Genomic DNA, 18,047 nt, shown 5'->3' with positions numbered 1-18,047 from the left:
AGAATTGATAACCCAAGGACTAGTGGGAAAGATACCAGATGGCATAAGGACTGTAGGATTACCTTTCAGGGCAAAATATGCAATGTAATAAGATGCTTGTTGAGATGATTGATACTATAGAAACCTTGAATACCCCTCCTTGGATATAGTCATAGTAAGTGATTCACTCAAACAAGTCACAACCGAGGGAACCATACTTTCGAGATTTGCAAACTCCATTCCAACATCCACAAACTTAGACCAATGGTAACAGGATTAATTGCTGGAACAATTGGAACTATCACAGACAAGGTGACCCACCATGAATGATTCACAAAGTAATCAGTGCAAGGCTGCCACAGCACCAAGAAACTTGGACACTGCCCCAAGAAACCAACTGTTAGCGTTGGAACAATTGGAGCAACAACAAACAAGGTGAACCACCAAAACTACCTCAGACAAGTCACCAACAAACTTATATAACACTGTCACAGCCTCACAAAAACAGCTTATGAACACTGCCACTGCTCCAAGAGACTCACCAATGGCCTTTGATAACACAGAATACAAACTAACGGATTACCACGATTGCATGGTTGAAAAATTGGATCTTTTAGCAAAACACATGCCCAACAGTTTGATATAATGGTCTATGGAAGGAATTACATTGAATAAAAAACACAGCAAATACCTCTGTTTCAGGCCCAATAAACTAATGGTCTATGGAAGGAATTACATCGAATAAAAAACACAGCAAATACCACTGTTTCAGGCCCAATAAACTCAATAACCATTGACAAACAGCTTCAGGAAGCATTAAGCAACCATTCCTCGGGCACCGCACATGACCAATTAAAAAAAGTGAGATCTTTGGACAAAAAAGCATCATGAAAAACTTCGTTAATATGTTTATAAAGGGTTTCGAGCACTGCTGGATGAATTCAGGCCAAAAACATGCCTGAAAGTGGCTTCATGTGCCGGCACATGGGGTCGGCCCTGGGAGCCTTCGACCGGCACACGAGGATGTGTGTGGAACTGTCTGAAAATGGGATTTCGGTTTTGGGGGGGGGGGGGGGAGGGGGCAGATTGGCAGTGTCTGTGAGTGACTATGGTGTTGTTTTTGCAAATTCTATAGTAGATTGTGTTCCTGAACTGGCAGCGTCACCCAGGAAATTTCCAGCAGCTGGTCTGGCAGCTGCTGGCTGTTTTCTAGGGCTATATTGTTGCTGGAAATTCTTCTATGATGGTAGACATGCAGCGGATTTAGGGTTTTGGGCTTCAGTTTTGATTGTGGTTGTAACAATTAGGGTTTAGGTCTCGGAATCATGCTTTGGTACCATGTTGAATACTTGGATAAAATGGATGACCTAACCTGAATGATAAGTCTCTCCCTCTATTTATCATATATGTCAAGCACAGTGCCAATGACTATAATACCCCTACTAACTCACACTTACTAACAGAACTAACACACAATAATATTGCTAAATGACCAAAATAACCGTTAACATTCTTTACCAAAAACTTAAAAGAATACTAATTTTTAATGGTTCCTACTTCCTTTTATAATGAGAGGCATACAATTTTTACAGCTACCTTAATCACTCCTTTTCTCAGCTCTTTTTCAATAGCTACAGGGAGCCAGGGTCCAAACGAAGCCTGAGTAGGATATCCCTAGCAAACATCTAATTCAGGTTTGCGTAGTCATCATGAGGATCTGGGATGCTTCGTATTGACAAAAATAATAGCTGTGAATCCATGATGTTTCGTTTTCTTAGTTTGTCATTAATGCCATTTATAATGTTGCCATCTATAATGTTAAAGCTTCACAATAAAGATTAATGAATATTCCACAAACTTGCGCACATGCTGGTATAATCATATTTCATGAATTAAGTATTATTTATCTTCATTTTTTTTCGGAAGACTAATTGGACACTGACAATAATGACAAACCTGCAGGAAATGCATTGGCATTGGGCAGTATAATGCATGATTGTGAGCTTTTATCTTAGTTTCATTTCCAGTTGTCAAACTATGTGTGGATTGATTAAATGATGCCGCATTAATTTCCTCACTTGGATAAACTTTTGATAAAATTATATCAATTTCTCTGTTATTTTTTCTCAAAATGACAATAATAATTATTATGATGTTTATCAAAAACAAGCTGCCTACAACATACCTAGACCTTTCTTTATTTAAGAATTGACAGATCGCAGGCTTCCAAAAATGTAGCTGGAAATGAGAACTAAGATCTTGTCAAGCTGGTATTTTTTCCCTCCCCCAGACAATAAAAAAACTAAGTTTTTGAGGCTCTTTGGGTAGTGCATTGCCAAATTTTTGCGGCATTACATACGATTAGCTTTTTTATTTTTTTTTTTTAAATTAGTTTTTTTTTTTTCATAACGCAGGTAAATTTTGAAGATACTTGCAAAGGCTTTTTAGAGGTTGCAAAGGTATGTTGATGGTTGCTTCAATCTCTTTATCTTTCCTTCCAATTTTGGCAAGGCCATATACCAACTCTTGTATTATTGACTTATTGCTATCACTGTATCTGAGGAGACATTCTCTTAGCACTTGCTTCAAATTTTTATTCAACTGCCATTTGCATTGTAGTCAGCAACTTGCCTGAGCTGACCGTAATTAAGTAGATGTGTTTGCTGCACTTTGATTCGTCATCCTCTTGGTTTCCAGAGTCACTGGCTTCTCTAGTTGCATTCAACTTTTTGGGCATATTTAGCATTATACAGGAGGGATCTCATGGCTACTATACAACCTCTTCCAATATCTTGTGAAGGTTTAGTGTCCTATTTCCTTCTGTACCACAGCACATATTGTGCCTATGGGTGGGAGACTGCTCATTTTTTCTTTCAGCAATTCCATTTTGTTGTTGTGACGATAAGTTGATTGGAAAACCATGCTGGAAGCCTGGAATTCATTGTGAAAGTATGAAAAGCAATGAGAAATTCTGCTGGACATTATCATTGTGAAGTGTACAAACAAATGATTTGAACTGAGTCTTAATTTAAGCACAAAAGCACAGCAGACTGAATATAACTCTGAACGATAAATAAAGCCACTCAGTTCTCAAATAATCATCTACGAATATGGCAATACTGAAACCCAGTTTGGAAGTAACGTGATTATGATCCTGAACAGCAGAATGAACTGCAGAAAAGGGCATGCTCGTTTATTAACTGAGAATACAAAAGGAATGCAAAAAATTGATATCAGTCAACTCAAAAGGTGACTCTAACTAGGGACTAACTAATTCTATTCCCCAAGGAAGGATGGCAAAGACAACAGTGTGCAATGGTGAAACTGAAATTGAAGTAGAATGAGCCGCAAGGGAAGGTAAACGAGTAAAATAACGAAGACCACTGGATTCATGTGCTCCCCCAATCATCCCCTGGTCTTTCAATCCTGTATCACAACAGAATGAGAAAAGAAAGTGACTGAGCAATGTAAATTGGTTAGTCTACTAACAAACATGAGGTCAAATGGAAAAGCAATCTACAAAACAGAGGAGAGGAAGAAAATCTAGGTTTCACAGTCCCAATGCGACTAACAAAAGTAGAAGGTCCATTGGCGACTGCCAAGAATGACATTGGGAAGTGATTGTGGAAGTTATTTTATTGAAGTTCAAAAATATATGAGAAGTACTTGACATAAGATCAGTAGCTGCTGAATCTATAAGCCAGGGTCTAGAAGGAGAACTGGATGAGAGACCAGCTATGGGTTTACCTAGCTGGGTCAACAATGCAGCAGGGAGATGCTTGTTGTGTTGCTCAATCTGTTGGAATCCATTAGTCTTTGGTTTCACAGCAGCAGCAGGAGGTGAACTGGATCTGAAGCAGTCAGATGCCACAACGTTAACAAGCTGAGATGGTCTACCAATCGATTCCAGCCTAATCATTTGCGTCATTCTGGTATGCACAGTGAGTGAACTTGTGAGGTGGGCCTCTACTACATCCACTTCTTCCACAACCATTACCTCTTCCAAGATTGAAGCCTCTACTGCCACCAGATTGGTCACCTTTATATGATGACTGTGTCATTAGAAGTTAGAACTAGGATCATGCAAAAAATGGTCTCTAGACAAAATCTCTCTAGAAGCACAAAGTACCCGCCCGAGAATAAACTCTTTGGTTGCGGTTGCCAGTTAGTCACTAGAGGTTAAGGTTTCAGTTGTTTAGTCACTCATAAATGAGAGCAGTCACCAATGACTCCCATTGTAATGATTGGGCGTTTAGCATATGAGCTTATGGAGGATAGAGCGAAGCAATCCTACACTGGCAGAAACTGTCATTGAAAGTCGTGCCTGTTCATTTTTTTAAGTTTAAGCGCAAAGGAGTATTTTCACAGCTTGCTGTAGATGCACTTTAAAATCATACTGAAGAAGGCAGGTTGAACCTTTGGATATGGAGCTTTCAAGTAGCATTTTGAATGGAAGGATTTGATCTGTCATTTCCTATTTCTTTACCTCTTTCACTTGAGCAAATGAAGTTTGGCTCCTCCAATATCTGAGATTTCACTAGATCGAATTTGGGTTTCAAACCAGATGAACACTTTGAGTCCCACTATCTGTTCCCTTTGTTCTTGCATCTCTCTAACATGCTTAAAGAACATTCAACTCCCTATAGACCCATTACACATCTGCAAAATATTATGCAACTGACATATGTTCTTCACACAACTCAAAGAATTTGAAATAGAGATCATACATCCTTGACAAATTACTGGTACATGGAAAACATCAACTTAATCCAATATCTCCTTACATATATCTAAGTCTGTTCATAGATCACCAGTATGAGGCTCCATTGAGTTCCACAACAAACCAACATTTCAGGCTTCGTCCTTTGTCCTGGATACATACATCCAGTTTGTCCGTATCAATTGATGCTTTATCATTAGATAACATTGCTTTCCCTGCCCAGCAAGAGAGATTTTAACGGCTTTAATCATTGCTGGAGTCCATGGGAAACCCAAACAAAAAGGACCGGATAAAAGCAAACTGATATTGCACTAAACAGAAGACTAACACAGACCTGATTAGCCAACCTTACCAGCTGACCCAGATTTTCCATTTGGACTTATGTTACATTGTTGATTGAATTAATTCAAATTTTCAAAATGCTGCTGGAGATACAATGAATTCCCCCAGAGTCCAGATGACATCAATCAGGAAAAGAGTTTCAGCAAGCAGGCAGTTTACTGCTGCAGATTTGGAGGAAACCAAATAATTCTGAAAGTTCCAGTCCAGAAAATTCCAAATTGACAGCCCAAAAGACATCAAGTCCTCGTGTTTGTTGAGGGACTTTGTATGCCCAAGGGGCGCACACGGATCTGTGCTGTTGCTGTGGCACACAAAGGAGCTGACTGAGCAGTAGCGAACAGTACATGATGGACACTGACTGAATTGTAGCAGTGGATGATGAACAAAAGCTAGGGGTCTGGAGGTTGCTTTGGTGCCACGTTATGTTTCAAAGGTCTTCTTCCAGTAGAAGATGGAAGCTCACCTGAATATGCCAAAGAACAAGTATCTGGAGATCCTTCAGGTTTTCGAAGACTCTTGATAAGTGATCTCAGCCTCTCAATCTCTTCTTGGTTGAAACTACTCAGCTCCTGCGATGTCGATTCACCTTGTGGTCCTGCAGCAATGTGGACTTGTCCATTGATCTGTGGTTGTCCTCCTTTTTGGCCCCATTCTTGGCTTGGAGGCTTTCCATGAAGTTTCCAGCATTTTTCATGGGTGTGACGAGACTTCTTGCAGTAAATGCACCATAATCCGTCACGATTTTGGGTTTTCAGCTGGCCACTTTTTTCTCCTTTAAGTGTTGCTCCTCTCTCCATGTTTGTGGCTGATTTATTGTTACCACTAAGCCTCCATAGCCGAACTATCAGTGATTTGTAGTTCAAGCATCCACCCTCTTCTACTTTCTTCACTTCGGATTATAGCCACTACTTTGTTAAAGCTTGGAACCTCCGGCTTCCCAAGAATCTGTATCCTCACTTGATCAAATTCTGGATTAAGTCCAACCAGAAAATCATACACCCTATCTTGTTCAATAAAGGCCTTTAGAACCGCTGCATCATCGGAGCATTTTGTTTTTATCACCCAGTAGTGATCCAATTCCTGCCACAAGGATTTCAGTTGATTTGCATATTCAGTGACTGTTTTATTCCCTTGTTTTGCAGCCATAATTTTTACCTTGACCTCTTACACTTGTGTTGCATCATTAGCTTTTGAATAGGTTTGCTGAATCGCATCCCAAATGTCCTTTGCAGTAGCCAAAAACATGCATGTGTCACTTATTTCTGGAATCATGGAATTCCACAACCACGCCATGATCAAAGAGTCCTCATCATCCCATGCTTCAAACTTAGGATCCCCTAGTTTAGGACCTGTACCCGTGAGATGGCTAATCTTTCCCTTGCCTTTCAACACTGTGCGAATGAGTTGAGACCACTTAAGGTAGTTCTTTCCATCTAACCTGTAGGAGGCATGAATATTCTGCAATTCTCCTGCTTGTTGGGGTCAGATTACCTCTTCTGATTGGGCTGTAGTAGTAGTCTCCATGATTTTTGACATCTTGAGGGCTTGAACAATCAGCTAATCAATGATGTCAGCCGGAAGCAGAAATGAAGATGACGACTGGGCAAAAGTGAAACCCACAGAAGAGAAAAATTGGCAATGAAGGCAAATAGAAGTTTTTAAGGCTTTGACGAAACAAGCCCTGTTTGGCAGAAACAGAGGTGCACGAGCTCAAAAAATAGAGTAGAACAGAGGTCTGCAAATACGGGAAGAAACCAGCAATGAAGGCTGGAAATATCAGTGATGAAGGCTGAAAAAAAATTGAAACCCTAAGGAGCCTAATTTGGCTCTGATACCATGTCGAAAATTGAAAAGAGTTATGTTTGATCTGAACATTACATGTGAATATATATACAACATTCCTATCATTCCTAAAAAGTAAATTAATAAAAGAATATCCTAAAATAGCTAACTAATTATACACGGTTTTCCCACGTATTTTAATATAATTTATATAATTCAGTATGTATAATTTATTCATGCATTTTTTAAATTAAAAAAAAGAATTCTCAAGAGGCTTGCACCTCAACACCTTGTGGCTTACGCCTCACCTCACTAGGGTAAAAGGCCTCAACTTATGCCTTCGCCTTTTAAACATTGATTGGGAGGGAACACTTGTGGTGGAAAGTTTTGTTCCAAAATATGGTCTCGACCACAATGAGTGGACCTCTGAGAGGGTTATGGAGCTCTATGGACTAGACGTCCCGATATGTTGGAAGGGATGAGAGAACATTCTTCCCATCATCCATTTTGAAGTTAGAAATTGCGACAATATCTTCTTTTGGCACAATACTCTGTGTGGTCTCCTCCCACATTCTCTGCTGTTTTCATCTTGGCCTGTTGAAAATGCTGTAGTGAGTATGCACATTGATTGCTATAAATGTGTTGCAGTTTGGTCTCCTCCCCTTGAAAGAAATGCACCAGACTGTGATCTTGAAGATTTTGCTGAATTGTTCATCTACTTATACAGAAATGTTGGCTGTTGGACTAATTAAAATGAAATTTACTGGAAGCCAAGCAGAGATGGCTGTTTCAAGTTTAGCGGCTTTTACAAGGATCTGGACCATCAAAGTAATGATGCTGGCAGTGTTACTTCCCCTGCAAGGCTATTTGGAAAACACCGGCCCAAGTAAAGTTTTTTTTTTTTAGCTCAGGGAAGCAGCTCTGGGAAGTATCCTCACTGCTGTGTTTACAGAAATGGTATACATTATGGTGAATAGTTGATTTTTGTGTGAAGAAACTGAGTCTGTGGAGATCCTACCCTTACACACCCTTAAGCTAGAAATCTCTAGAACTTGGCTACTGCTCTGGGTGTGAGTCTTGATTCGCGAATGAGTCTCTGGAGAAAGAGATAGGTGCTTGTAAAGGCATTCACATAGATTTAAGTGGGTAAAAAGCCTTGACCTTGAACCCCTCTCACTATTAAGGAGAGAAGGCAAGACCCTTATTAAGGGAAAGCTACATCCCTTTACAACATTTTAGGATAGATGGCTTACTTTCCTTGCTAGTTGGTTTTATGGATTGTATGCTTTGGACACTTGCATGATGCTTGATTTTATTGATACTCATATGGGTGATAACCTCGTATTCTCTTTCTATCCTTGTTCTAACAGTCGTTTTGTTTGTATTTTCTCTTTGCTGATAAATAAATAAATAAATAAAAAGGCCTGAGTAAAATTTTGTGGTTGATCTATAAGTTTAATTTTACATAAATTCAAAATGGCACAAATCTGTGGTTCCTATCCTTCTCCCTTTATTAATAAGATAAAAAAATCATATTATTTAATATAAATTTAGTTATAGTTATTATAAACATTAATATGAATAACCAAGCTAAGAATTATTTGTGAAAAGAATTATGAACAATGATTGAAAAATTATATATGCACAAATTATAGAATAGAAGTTTTTGCTAAATTCGTGCATGGTGTTAAATGAATTAAAATGTTTCAAGGAACCCAGGACTTGAAGGTCATTAATTTGTTCAGGATGTCTTACAGTACAGTTGAGGATTTGCCAATTTCTTAATGCTTCTTTCAACGTTGAAGCTCATAGCTCCATTTACATCAAGATATTGATTTACTGAATTTTTGAATTGGTTTGAATTTCATTTGAGAACTATGAACTCCCAAAATTTTCATCCGTCTTACAAAGGGGGTTCAATATTGAGTTTTAATATGGCAAGTTTTTGGAAGTTTAAGTTTCAATTTCAAATAAAATTTGTTCCATGGCCAAATTTACAGAACATTTGGTTGAAATTTCAAGATTTCAATAAATTCTGGATGATTTGTGGAAATTTGAAGGAAATCTCACAAAGAATGATCTGCTGTTTCAATTTCAAAGGTGGCAGAGAGGGCAAATCATGGTGGTAATTCTGACAGTTTCATGGTAATTGAAAACCAGATTTGGGAATCTATTTGATCTTGCTAATCCATAAGAATTACTGAATTCTTGGAAACATTCTCAGTAACTGTATGCTCTTCTGCTCCCCATGAATTCTATTTGAGCTTGAGTTGATTAATAAGCTTATAAGCCGATTTGACTGAAATTTTTCATTTGATGTGATGCTCAGATATACTTATATTCCAGTGATCTGTTGACTCCTGCGGGAGGGTTTATGATCTTGTCAACCAGAGTGGCAAGAGGGCGTGTTTGAAATTTTCCCACATCTTAATTCCTATTGATGAGAAATTCTGATACATTTAGTGAAAATCTAGTGTTCATGTCTCCTCATTCAATGAAGCTTTCCTTTTCTAACCATCTATCAGTCACAAACTGAGTAGATCTGCCATTTCCCACTTATTTAGTAGTTCCTTTTACAATTACACTCTCTCTCTCTCTCTCTCTCTCTCTCTCTCTCTCTCTCTCTCTCTCATAATAGTCCTGTTCTTGAAGAACTTTGTAATTAAGTTTTGAGAGTGTAGATTAGCTTACAAATCCCAATTTTGGACTCCAAAGTTCCCAAGTCTCTTTTGTGTGGCAAACATGATCACAGCTAAGTAAGTGCAACTTGTCCATGTCATTCAAATGATGCCTATTGAAAATTTTGCTGGATCTTGTCTTATAAGTTTATTACTGCAGAGGTCTGTATAAATATGTATGAACTGAGCCAAGCTTGATGGATTTTAGTCCCTACAACCTTTATATATCTTTGAATTTTTCTTGTCTTATTTTTCAGAATCCTGAAATGGCTATATATACAATGTAGCACTAGCAGAATTATGTTGGTGATCCTATTGCCTTTAGCATATATCCTGGAGTGCATTTTCTATTTCAAAAGGAATTAATGCATTTAACTCTCATCTAAATTGCTCCTTGATGCTAGGAAGCCGTGCATCAAACTGTCAGTGTTATATTTGAAGACCCAGGAGTACATGAGTTACTTGTAAAGCTTTACCAGAAAGGTGACCTATTTTTTTCATTATTCTGTTTATATTTTTTGCTTGTGGTGTCTTCTATTTTGCTATGAATTGGTAATTATGGCATTTCTAACGAACTTGGGAGTTTAACATTTCCAAACCCACTCATTGTTGTGATAATTGGAGTGCCGGGTCATTCATGAAGGGATTTAGCATATGACATTGCTATTTTGCTTCTCATCATTATTTTGCTAAATCACTTCTATGACGTTCTTCAGTTCCTTAATTTTTTTCTTTGATTCTGGAGATTGTTGTTTCTATTATCTGACTTTTGGAGAAGTGTGATTTTGGGGGACAACATGATTTGATTATCAATTGGTTAGGGTGGGGTTAGACCTCCTAAACCTCGACCTGAACTTGACCCAATCTGTGCCAGTTGCTTGATTGTATTAAATTCATTTTACGTTTTTTTTAAAATTATTTTACTTTATATTGAGTTGGCTGGCTGACCCTAACTGAGGGGGTTGTTATTTGCATATTGGCAATGCAGTGTCTGACCTTGTGGGTCCAAGCCCATCAATTTCCTTAACCTAACTTGAATTATACCCCACTCACATACTATTTTTTTCCTCTTTATTTCTGTAAGTGATCTAGTCTATGCTTTTCATATTTTTTTGTGCCTCAAAATCATATTCTATTTCCTTGAATGTCGTAATAATGGGGGTACATGGTTGTACCTATGGGCAGATATGTTAAATACTGTTTTACTTTTCATTAGTTTCTTTTGGTTTGCTACACTGATTATGAACTTTAGGCAGTTTGAAGAAACTATGGTACCAGTTCTATATTTTAGAGGTTATAGAGAGAAGTTTTCATTCTGAAACCAGCTTTTCTGGTTTTTGGCTTCCTTGTGGAAGTTCTCTACTGGTTTTTTTTTTTTTTTTTTTATAGTATGGCCTCTGATATCCAGCATGATTGATTGGCTGTATTAACTAAATTTTTTTATTTTGATTTTCTTTTCTCATCCTCTTTGTACAGTCTTCTTTCTTATGAATTTCTTTTTTCCCTATTAAAGGAAAGCTAGCTTCTCAAGTGAAACTAAGTGATATTAATTCATTTTCCCTCTGCCATCCTTGCTCTTTTAAACATTGATTTGAAGCATTTCTATGCTGTAGTGCCAATCTCTTTCAGATGCTTATCTCAATTTAAAACAAATTCTTTCCACCTACTCTGTTCATCTATGTTCTTTTCAATGTTGCCCTATGAGTCCTTTTGTTCTCACTGTTTCCGTTGCATTAGATTTTGCCATATTTGTTTAGGTAACTAGTTCATGTGCATTGCACATGATTTCTAGTGAATAATCTCTAGTAATATATTTAGTAATTTTTGACAAAGTTTTGATGTTTGTCATAATAAAGTTTATAAATTGATGTACAAATATTGTATTTCTTTTTACAACTATAAAATGTGGACACAATGAACTAATGAACATGATGCCTAATTATGGCACAACATTGATAGGGGGACATGACAGATTCCAACAAATTAGGGTATGACATCATAGGGACGCAGTACTTGAAATCCTGTAATATTGTATTTAACTTTATTATACATGGAAAATGTTTAATATTAATTTTTTTTTTTATAAAAATTTACCAAGGATCTGGTAAATAGGTGTGCATTTTCTTCTTTCTTTTTATTTTGTAAAAATTCTTAATATGTAAATTCTTTTTGTGAAAACATCAACAAGCTTATCATATATTTTAAAAATAAATTGAATTGTATTTTTTTTTCCCATAATTATAATTTTTTAGTGAGCAAAGTACAGTGGAGTGATCTTGCAACATTTATAATATGTCTAAAGCGTATTTAAAAAAAAAATTGTTGATGGGGTGTCTAGGGGTTCCTAGAAAGTGTTGAAGAAATGTCACACATTAAAAATACAGTTTAAAAAGTAAATAAACATTAACATTATTCATACCCTTTATTTTTTGGGCATAAAAGTAGAAATAATATTAGAAAATAAAAATATACTCATCTTCCTCTTTCTTTTTTTTTTTTAAATTCTGTAAATTCTCAATGAATAACTTCTATGATTGAAAGAACCTCTTTCGGAAATAGGTGGTTATCTAATAATGATGTAGTAAGGTCTTTTGGAAATAACAAAAGTATTATTTTCTAAAGGACCTTTTTTTGCATGTTTGTGGGTCATCCTTATGATTTATACAATTATGAAATAACTTTATATCCTCCTATGGTATGAAGGACCCATAAGTTGAATTCAATACTTCCGATACACAATTCCTTATGTATCAACAACTAAACTAAACTGTGATTCATTAACTCACCTCTTTGTACTGTTATTTTTTTTTTACTTAATGTTTATTGGTGAAGTTCTTTTAATTCAAAATAATTTTGACTTTTGTTTTGTCGAAGGTATTTCTATATCTAAGATTTTATTATTCATATTTATCATTTTGAAATTAGTTCTGTTTTTTATGTGAATGATATTAGAAATTTATCTAGATTTACATCCACAAAATGGTTTATAGTATTCCTACTTCTATATATAGTGTTAAAGTTTAAAACGATTATTTTCCAGAAAATTTGGAATGACTACTTTCTAAAAAATTGTTGAATTTAGACACTAACTTGGTATAAAGGGGCCCTTAAATAAAGTTGAATAGATTGGATACCCAAATCCTTTGTGTGTCAATACTAGTCATTTATTTAAATTTTGTTTTTTTAACTAACATCTTTATGGGTGCTAGTTTTTGTTTAATTCATGGTTGATTCGTTTTTTCTAATTCAAAATAAATCTGACTTTTGCTATCCGAAAAGTATTTTAAGATCTATGATTATTTATTTATTTATTATTGTTTATCTTTTGGAAGTTAAGTTGATTGCTTATTTCAACAATATGAAATTTTTATCCAAATTTAATGGATTTTTTTTAGGGATATTTTTTGTACTTGTATAAGGATATTTTTATCCACTAATGATTTGTGCTATTCTTTAAATATAGCATATGGATCTATTTGTATCTATTGAATGACAAAGCTAGAATTTTTGAGTGGCAGGACTGGACAAAATTCAGTGAAAAAATTGTATCAGTCATTGTTGCACTCTTGTCTTACTGTTAAGGCCTAATATACATTGTTGGTCCACAACCTAACAACTTAAGCTTTTAGGTAAAGTAATAATCTAACATGGTATCAAAGCCAGGCTGCCAGTAGGTCCTAGATTCTAGTCTTATTTTCTACGTTTATTGTTTCTTTGTTAAGAATTATCTTATTCACTATAATAGGTGTTGTTTAAGGTTAGAAACGAAGTTCGTAGAAAATCAATTTGGTTTTATGCCTAGGAGATCTACCATAGAAGCTATTTATCTTTTAAGAAGATTAATGGAAAAGTTTAAGGAAAAGAAGAGAGACTTGCATATGATATTTATTGACCTTGAGAAAGCATATGATAGGATACCTAGGGAAGTTCTATGGTGGGTTTTAGAAAAAAAAGGGTGTATGTTGTAGGTATACCGATGTCATTAATGATATGTACAATGGAGTAATGGCTAGTGTAAGGACTATAGATGGAAAAACTAAAGAATTTCCAATTACCATAGGTGTACATCAAGGATCTGCTTTGAGTCCTTATCTTTTTGCTTTAGTGATGGACCAATTGACTAAGAGTATTCAAAAGGAGGTTCCATGGTGTATGTTGTTTGCAGATGATATTGTATGAATTGACGAAATTAGGGACGAAGTAGAGGCTGAGTTAGAATTATGGAGAGAAGCTTTGGAATCTAGAGGGCTTTAGGATAAGTAGAAATAAAACAGAAAATATGAAATGTAATTTTAGTAATAATAGGAGGAATATTGGAGACAAAGTTAAAATTGATGGTAAAGAAATAAATGGCACTTGTAGATTTCGATACCTTGGATCTATTATGCAAGCTGAAGGATAAATTGAAGATGATGTAATGCATAGAGTTAAAGCAGGTTGGGTAAAATGGAGAAGTGCTTCAAGTGTGCTATGTGATCATAGAATATCCTTAAAATTGAAAGGAAAGTTTTATAGGACAGCTATAAGACCAGCCATACTATATAGATCGGAATATTGGGCGACGAAGAAACATAACATCCAAAAAGTAAAAGTTGCCGAGATGAGAATGCTTAGATGGATGAGTGGTATAACATTGAAAGATAAATTAAGGAATGAACATATTTGTTGTAAGTTAGGAGTAGCTCCTATAGAAGATAAGATAAAGGAGGGACGACTCAGATGGTATGGACACTTGCAACGTAGGCCTTATAGTGCACCTATGAGGAAGAGTGACTTAATTACTGTGGGGGGCAGTAGAAGGGATAGGGGTAGACCTAAAATAACTTGGGAGAAGATAGTGAGTAAGGATTTAATATCCTTGAATTTATCGAAAGAAATGGTCCATGATCGCATAAATTGGTGGAAAAGGATTCATATAGCCGACCTCACTTAGTGGGACTAAGGCTTGGTTTTGTTTTTGTTGTACTATAATAGGTGTTGTTTACCATTTTTTTAGTCCCTCCACATGCTGCCAGATTGCATGTGCAGCGGAGTGTTAAGGCCTAATATACAGTGCTGGCTCACAACATAGCAACTTAAGCTTTTAGACAAATGGTAATCTAACAATTAAATTTATATATTTACAATTTGTTGAGTTAATTGATATTTTATTGGAGTTAAACCATAATTAAAATTTTTATGCTAAAAAATTTTTAGTTTTACATTTTCCTTACTAAAATATAAATATCAAAAAAATTAAATACTGATTGTAGATAGTCTTATAGATATGTGTTATACTATTTTTTCTACTAATGTACACTAAATTTTTTAATTTCACCATTTTATGGGACATTCTAATAGTCAAATTATGATCAAAGTACTAAAATAGGCAACATTAAATTTAAATATAAGATGTAATTGTGAAAAATTAAAAATATGCCAAAAATAAATTCTATATTTAAAGGAGACTTGCCGATGTGTATACATTGTAAAAATTAGAGAGAAAAAAAAAATCGCCGTGACAGAAATAAAAATGATGAGTATTATGCTCTGTGTAATTTTAGTGGGACATTCCTATTTTTGCTTGCTTATTTAGTTCTCAAGGGGAAAGATTATATAAATGCTCTATTGCATAACCTTTGGAGAAAGCTTGGACATATGGTCACTCTTGTGACTGTTATGGATTTTTTGAGTTCTTGATACTGTTGCACATCACAAAAAATTAGTGGGAATAAAAATGACAGCAGTAGCAACCATGGCCATTGTTAAAATAACGGTTCCTATGATCATTGCAGAACCTCTACAAATCTATTGCAACAAAAAAGCAATATATTTCTAAATTTTTTGCTTCTCTTTTTTTTCCCCTCATTTTCCGTTTCAAAAATCAATCTTCATAAGCTTTGTGAAGAAAGGGAGAACTACATTATAAGGATGATAGCTATACAAAATTATTTATGTTTTGTAATATTCACAAGAGATGCCTTAATAGAAATTTGATTAAATTACTACTTCATTAAAAATTATTTATTTTGATAATACTAGTAATTTGATATTTCTTTTCTATACTGTTCAATTTCAACCTTATTTTCTTTTTTGGTTTTTATCATGTTCAAGTTGCTAATACTTTATTTAATGATTAATTTTATCGTTATAATATTATAAATTTAAACTAGGCATAGCACTACTCGAGGATAAGATAAACGAGGGGCGGCTTAGATGATTTGAGCATTTGAAACATAAGCCTAATCGCGCACCTGTAAAGAATGAGTTAATTATTGTTTTTGGTATTAGAAGGGGTATAGGTTGACCTAAAATAACCTAGGAATGAGGTAGTGACAAAGGATTTAATAGTTCTTAATTTAAAAGAGGAAAATGCTTTTGTTGGATGTATTGGCAGAAAAGGATTCATGTAGCCGACCCCACCTAGTGGGACTTAAGACTTGTTGTTGTTGTTGATATTGTTGTCAACATGGTCTTAAATTTCCATGAAATTGTCAAAATTTCCGATTTCCGTCACCCTCGAAATCGAAATGGCAGTCGATTTCCGTCTTTCATAATTTCCATCGAAATCTCAACAAATTATCCGAAATTTATCGAAACCTTGAAATTTTACCGAAATTTGTCGAAATTTTAACTATACAATAAAATTTCGTCGAAATTCAAACGAGAGATTCAAGAGTGAAGTGAAATTTCTCTTTTAATTTATTTTATTGAAACAAAAGGTTACCACGAGTGCTTTTGAAATTATATGAAAAAATAAACTTATAGTAATATTTTATTTAACCATTCATGTCTAAATTATCAATGTTTGTATAATAAATAAAATTTAAATGAATTATGAATTTCATTTGCATTAACTGAATTTGTTTAATGTACATTATCTTACAAACATGTTTGATACACATACTATTTTACAACTTTTCCACCCTATACAAAACATAGATGTATTTAATTTTTAATATATTAGTCTTAAAACTTATATTTGTTAACCATTTCTAAAGTTTCACAAAGAATTCCATGCTTTACTACTAGTTTCCGTTATTTTTTTAAATCGAAATTGAAATTGACATCAAAATCGAAATTTCCATTGAAATTTCTGTTCTTTTGGAGCTTCGAAATTTGAGTCGAAATCGAAATTTAAGACCTTGGTTGCGAATTGGTCCTGCATCAATTTGTATTGGAGCCTCACCTTAATCCTTTGTCTTGGGCTGCAAGTGAACCGAGCTGAGCCGAGCTTTCATATACTCTACCTTGTTCGTTAAATTTTTAACCAAGCTCAAGTTGAGCTCGAGCTCAAGCAAAGCTCAAACCAAGCTTTAATATACTTTGTTTAAGCTTGTTTATTATGTAAATGAACGAGCTCACAAGCCCTTACTGAACCGAGCTACTAAGATGTTCACTGACAGTTTAGTTTTTTTGAAACCTCTCATTTTGAGAGACAAGAGATTTTGTTAGGTAAAAGGTGAAAAGTGGCTCTTACTAATATTATCTTAGAGGTTTTTTGCCCCACCAAGCTAGTCTATTGGCCTTGAGCATTAGCCTTATGTTTAAATTCAGATTATGGAGCTTGAACTAAATCACTCTATGCACAAGCAGTCCTTACTTTTAAGCCAATTATAGTCTATCAAATCTAATTCGACCTTATTAAACTAGCCTATAATGATTCTAATTCAATCTTATTAAATGAGCCCAAACTGAGCCTATAACCGAGTTGTTCATGAGTCAAAATGAGCCGAGCTCATTCATGTTCATTCTCGGCTCATCTTGTTTATTAAACGAGCCGCAAAATTGGGCTTGGGAGTCCCTTGTTTATATAATGAACAAGATCTTACCAAGCCGAGCTTCTGAACCGCTAGTGAGCAGTTTAGTTCATTTGCAGCTGTACCTTTGTCCATCTACCATTTGATCTCACAATCATCAAAATGGACGACCACCACCCACCGTCAATGCCGGCCATCCCAATCACAATCACTACCCATCTCCTAATATCTCCAAGTTGGAAACCCTATTCCATTGTGGACATTGGACACAACAATGAAGCCCTAATCATTCTTCTCTAATTTGCAATGCAAAAGCTATAACTCTTCAACTAATCCCACAAATCCATAATGTGCTTTTGATTCACAAAGCTGCGAAGGAAGAAAAAAGGGGAAAAAATAAAAGCGAAAACAAAAACATGTTCTAGCTAGGAAAAAAAATGTTTTAGTAGAGCAAGAAGAAGAAGAAGAATAGAAAGAGCAACTTGAACTTTATAGTCTTTGTTGCTTTAGAAGACTAACTGACAACACCAGATTTCAATTTGGGGGGTGTGTTGATGGATGGGATTGTTTTTGCATGGCAATCCCCAAACAAGAAGGTCAAACAGGTGCTGAATAGACTATGAGAAGATGTAAAGATTAAAAATGCGGATTCGCTACCTTTATTATTTTTTTGATTAGGGAAAACAAAGGAAAAAACCCTAAAAAGGTCTACGATACAGAGAACAAGGATTAAGGAGTACATTCGTGTGTAAGGAGAGTGGTAGACAAACCATTATAAGGGAGATTATCCAACCAACACCCTATCAA

The 18,047-nt window shown here is 35.3% G+C and overlaps 1 protein-coding gene across 9 annotated transcripts in view; it reads left to right on the top strand.

Annotated features, from left to right (window-relative positions):
- Positions 1–18,047, top strand: part of LOC131162092 (exocyst complex component SEC6) — a 146,660-nt gene that overhangs the window by 107,254 nt on the left and 21,359 nt on the right. For all 9 annotated transcript variants that reach the window (XR_009138679.1, XR_009138680.1, XR_009138677.1 and 6 more), the window contains 2 exons: positions 2,394–2,438; positions 9,906–9,984. Coding sequence is in view for 5 of the 9 variants with exons in the window: in XM_058118240.1 (XP_057974223.1) it covers positions 2,394–2,438; positions 9,906–9,984 (124 nt within the window). In the remaining 4 variants the exon portion in view is untranslated. The remainder of the gene's footprint in view (positions 1–2,393; positions 2,439–9,905; positions 9,985–18,047) is intronic.

The sequence above is a fragment of the Malania oleifera genome, chromosome 8 (assembly GCF_029873635.1).
Source record: "Malania oleifera isolate guangnan ecotype guangnan chromosome 8, ASM2987363v1, whole genome shotgun sequence".
Taxonomy (NCBI): domain Eukaryota; kingdom Viridiplantae; phylum Streptophyta; class Magnoliopsida; order Santalales; family Ximeniaceae; genus Malania; species Malania oleifera.
Note: the sequence above shows the minus strand (reverse complement) of the source record. Positions and strands in the feature narration are given on the sequence as shown.